General features: G+C 44.9%; 2 protein-coding genes across 2 annotated transcripts in view; both read left to right on the top strand.

The window, feature by feature from the left end:
* The first annotated feature begins 6 nt into the window (after positions 1–6).
* SPAG5 (sperm associated antigen 5) overlaps positions 7–4,710 on the top strand; it is a 17,319-nt gene continuing 12,615 nt past the window's right edge. The window contains exons 1-4 of the mRNA XM_019647118.1: positions 7–170; positions 251–353; positions 538–671; positions 884–1,022. Coding sequence (XP_019502663.1) covers positions 55–170; positions 251–353; positions 538–671; positions 884–1,022 — 492 coding nt within the window. The 5' untranslated portion in view covers positions 7–54. The remainder of the gene's footprint in view (positions 171–250; positions 354–537; positions 672–883; positions 1,023–4,710) is intronic.
* On the top strand, positions 2,931–4,547 carry LOC109385172 (sperm-associated antigen 5-like). The gene is made up of 6 exons (XM_019647120.1): positions 2,931–3,119; positions 3,357–3,449; positions 3,543–3,677; positions 3,895–4,014; positions 4,140–4,232; positions 4,332–4,547. Exons 1-6 carry the CDS (start codon positions 3,117–3,119, stop codon positions 4,530–4,532), a joined length of 645 nt encoding a protein of 214 aa, XP_019502665.1. The 5' UTR covers positions 2,931–3,116; the 3' UTR covers positions 4,533–4,547.

Raw genomic sequence — 4,710 nt, 5'->3', positions numbered from 1 at the left:
CATGAGGATACTTTTGGTCTAGATCTCCGGGCTCAGCTACAGAGTCTGGCCAGCATGCAGAGTCAGCTAAAAGAGCTACAGAGTCAGCATGCCCACTGTACCCAGGACCTGACCACGAAGGATGAGTTGCTCTGCCAGCTTACCCAGAGCAGCGAGGAGCAGGCTACTCAGTGAGTTCCTATCAGGTGATTGTGGCAGGAGGTGCCCCAGGATATAGGACCAGTGGGATCTAATATACGGTATCTGGCAGATGGCAAAAGGAAGAGATGGCACTAAAACACATGCAGGCAAAGCTGGAGCAACAACACGTGGTCCTGACCAAGGAGGTTCAGGACCTGAAGGAGACCCTGGAGGTAAGGAATATGGGGCAGGGGAGCTGGCAGGAGACTTTTACCTGATGGAATTGAAGAGAAGTTTGAGACTGTGGACTAGAAAAAGCCTCTGTTCCCAGGGCTCTTAAATTTCCCACTTAGACTCATTTTTTTTTCTCCCCTCCCTTTCTTGTTCCTTCCCTTTCTTCCTTCTCCTGCTCCCTAGTTTGCAGACCAAGAGAATCAGGTTGCTCACCTGGAGCTGGGCCAGGTTGAGTGTCAGTTGAAAACCACACTGGAAGTGCTCCGGGAACGCAGCCTGCAGTGTGAGGACCTCAAGGACACAGTAGAGAATCTCAGGTGAGATCTCTACCTTTCTGTGCTTCCCCTGTAAGTGCTTATCCTTCCCAGGAACCTCCTAGAAGCTAAAGTGTCCAAGAAGGAAATCGTGACAGGGCCCAAGAGCCTTTTATTTCCTCCTTTGAATGCATCTCTGGGTGAGCATTTGAAAGAGGTGTTCAGAGAAGGTCATCTGGCCTTTGGCCGATTTCTCTGTTCCTTCCTTATTTTAGGATTAAGCTGGCTAGCACCGTAGCAGAAAACCAGGAGAAAGACCTGGAGAAGACACGCCAGTATTCCCAAGAGCTAAGGGGGCTGACTGAGCACCTACAGAGCCTGACCCTCTTCCTACAGACAAACTTAAAGGAGAAGGTAGGATTTGGGGGTTCCTTCTCTTCCCTCCCTTCCAATTGTATCTTTGAACAAAGGTGGTTTTATTTCTTCCTTCCCAATCTGTGTACCGCTTATTTCCTTTGCTTGCCCTACTGCGTTAGTTAGAACTTTCACTACAATGTTGAAAGGAGTGGTGAGAGGGGACACCCTTACCTTGTACCTGATCTTGGATGGAAAGCTTCGAGTTTCTCATCATTGAGTGTGATATTAGCTGTAAGTTTTTTGTAGATAGATATTCTGTCAGGTTGAGGAAGTTCCCTTCTATGCCTAGTTCGCGGAGTTTTTTCTTTTTTTTCTTTTTTTAGATTTTTATTGGGGAATTGGGGGATGGGAACAGTGCTGGGGAATTGGGGGGAAGGGGAACAGACAAGTTGCTGTCGTTTTGTTCCTCAGTCTAGTTGTGGAGGACATCGCCTCACTGGCCCAAGTTGGCACCATTATTGCACTTTTCCCAGGCGAGGCAGATCAGTCGCCAGCTTCTGGAAGGCCGCTCACGGCGGCTGCTGGCTGCTCACGCTGGCTGCTGGCTACACACGGTAACCCATGGCAACCCACTGCAGCAGGGGTTGCAGCCTATGCTGTCGCCAGTGACTCCGGCAACTCACGGCAGCNTGCCTTGCAGCAGTAATGAGGGCTCCCCACTTTTCTCTCAGAACTTTGAAGTCTTTCTATAGCTTTGCTGCCTTTGAGATCATACGTATCTACTCTGCATAGCACCATTAAGATTTTTTTTCTGCCCCAAGATAATGAACAGTTAGAGAATAAGAAAATAAAAACGACTAGTAAATATATGAGGAGATTACCATTACTGGTAATCAGAGAAATGCAAATTGAAACACTGAGATGCTATTTTCTTCTGATAAAATAGCAAAGAATAAAATAGATAATGCTGGTAAGCCTTTTCCTATTGCCAGTAGGGTATAAGTTCAACATTTTTTGAAGGCAATTTAATTTAAGGAAGACCCTTAAAGCAGTTCAAACTTTTTGACTCAGTGACTCCACTTCTAGGGATATATCTGGGGGGAGAGGGGGGAAATTCTGTATAAAGATGGTAACATTTAAAAAAAAATAATGAAAAAAATATAGTAAAATAATGGTATATCCGTAAGCTAGGATATTCTGCAGTCATTTAAAAGTATGTTTATGAAGAGTTTTTTAATAACATGGGAAAATAAGTTTAACATAAGTTCAAGATTTTTAAAGAAAGGAAATCAGAGTTCAGATAACCTCTGAAAAGCTTTGAGGTGAGGTAAAATATCAGCAGAAGTTAAAAATAGGTGGTACTCCACTCTGACAGATCCCTCTAAAGCAGATATCCCAGACTTAGGCTATTCCAGGGAGAAGAGTGAATATAAATTCAAGGCTAAATAACATTAGTATAATAAAATTAAGTAATAAAAGCAAGACCCCAAATTATGTATATATTTTAGTCTCAATTGTGGTTTTTCTTAAGCATTACTGTCTTTCATCATATCTAAGACACTATCAATAATAAGCTGCGTCCCAATTTCAGTGGTGTTAAAATGTAAAAAGATAAATCATTTTAGAATTCACTGACTGTGGTAATTTCTAAATCAGTAGTCTACAACTTTTTCACCCCCCCTGACATCTGAGGGAAATAATATACTCATCAGTTACAGCAAATCCCTATAGCAAGGTAATCTGGTGTGGAGGTATATCAAAATCTCTTGGGATAGATGCTATACCGTTGGTTAAGAATCACTGCTCTAGGTGGTAAAATTACTAATGATTTCTTTTTCCATTTTATTCATTCTGTATTTCCAAAATTTTACAATAAACACATATTATTCTTATAATTAGAAAAAAAAGTTATTTTAAAAGGAAAATTTTACCTACCTCTGAGTTTTCTTCTGACTTGGAGCTTTCTTTGCTGCTGTTTAAATAGGAAAGCATCCTGGATCTCAGTGGGTGGGAGGGTGGATGAGGTGTTGAAGGTCCATGCTGCCTATGCAAAAGGAACAACTCTGTTTCTCCGGCTAGATAAGTAAGAAACCTCAGCATCTTCAGGAGAGCCAAGAGATTGGACAGGCTCTGCAGCAAGCCAGGAATGTCATGGTAAGTGTTGACTGACCTTATACCACCACTCAGTCTCCTGTGCAGATCAAGAATGGAGAATCGCGGGTGATTAGCACATGGCGGTACTTAGCCGTGGTAGTGAAGGGAAGTCTCCAAATCTTTGTTAAGAACATCTCCTCCTTATTGGAGCTTAAAATTGGGGTCAGTGGCTTTTTCCCCCAGTGTTCCTGCTTAGTGACTTCATTTGATCTAGCCTAACCATCTTTCCCTCTACAGCAATCATGGGTGCTGGTCTCTAAAGAGCTGGTATCCTTGCTTCACCTATCTCTGTTGCACTTAGAAGAAGATAAAACGACTGTGAGTCAAGAGGTAAGCAGCATGAGGATGAAGGCAGAGGCCTCTGGTGGGACTGAAAGCCAAAACAAAAGGAACCAGACACAGCATCTGATTCTTATCTTGTAGTCTCGGCATGCAGAAACCTTGGTCTCCTGCTGTTTTGATGTGTTGAAGAAATTGAAAGCAAGGCTCCAGAGCCTCAAAGCAGAAAGGGAAGAGGCAAAGCACAGAGAGGAAATGGCCCTCAGAGGCAAGGATGCGGTAAGGTGTCAGGCTTTTGTTCCTGGATTTGGGAGGTCTCTTCCTCAGGGTTCCTTCAGGAACACAAATTCTCTTGAGACACAGTTCTTAGGGTGGCCTAAGAACTGCCTGCCCTGGGGAATAATGAACTAAGATACTTGTGTGGTGGATAGTTATGACTTTTTGTGCTGTTTCCCTCCTCTGCCCACCGTGTCCTCACAACCCCTTTCCTAAACAGGCAGAGACAGTGCTAGAAGCTTTCTGTGCACACGCCGTCCAGCGCATCAGCCAGCTGGAACAGAACCTGGCATCCATGGGGAGATTCAGAGGACTCTTAAAGGAGACCCAGACACAACTGGTAATTTGAGGTCATTTTCTTTCCCGAGATCCATGCTGATACACTGGGAGGATGGTTACATACCCCCACTTTGCTATATCCAGAGGGAAGGGGGCCCCCCTCCATAGGTACTCCTTCTTGTGTAGGTAGGTCTTCATACTGAGCAAGAAGAGTTGGCTCAGCAGACAGCGACTCTTACTTCAATCTTGCAACAGGACTGGATATCCATGCAACTGGATGTGAGTATTCGGGGCTATCATACCACTCATTTACTCACAGCCAGCCCTATTAGGAGCCTTGCCTCAAGAAGGCTCTACTAACCTTGCTTCCCCTGGTAGTATATAACATGGACAGCTTTGCTGAGCCGGTCTCGACAACTCACAGAGAAACTCACAGCCAAGAGCCGGCAGGCCCTGCAGGAACGTGATGCCGCCGTTGAGGAAAAGCAGCAGGTACAAACCAGGGGTGGGGACTGCTTAGGCCTGGTTTTCTCCTCCTCCTCCTCCCCAGAAGGCTTTTCTAATGAGTGGTGTCGTTAGCCTCTTAACCTGGACCTGTCTTCTTTCTACCCTGTGGGTTTGGAGACAAGCCAGGTCCCTTCACTGTAAGACAGCCTTGGGCCCAGTGATTCCCTTTGCCTTTCAGCACCTTCTTCAGCAGCTTTTCTCCTGTTTCTACTTTTTCCTGAGGAGCAGCCTTATTTGCTAATGTCGCTGC

This window comes from Hipposideros armiger, unplaced genomic scaffold (genome assembly GCF_001890085.2).
Source record: "Hipposideros armiger isolate ML-2016 unplaced genomic scaffold, ASM189008v1 scaffold_108, whole genome shotgun sequence".
Classification (NCBI taxonomy): domain Eukaryota; kingdom Metazoa; phylum Chordata; class Mammalia; order Chiroptera; family Hipposideridae; genus Hipposideros; species Hipposideros armiger.
Note: the sequence above shows the minus strand (reverse complement) of the source record. Positions and strands in the feature narration are given on the sequence as shown.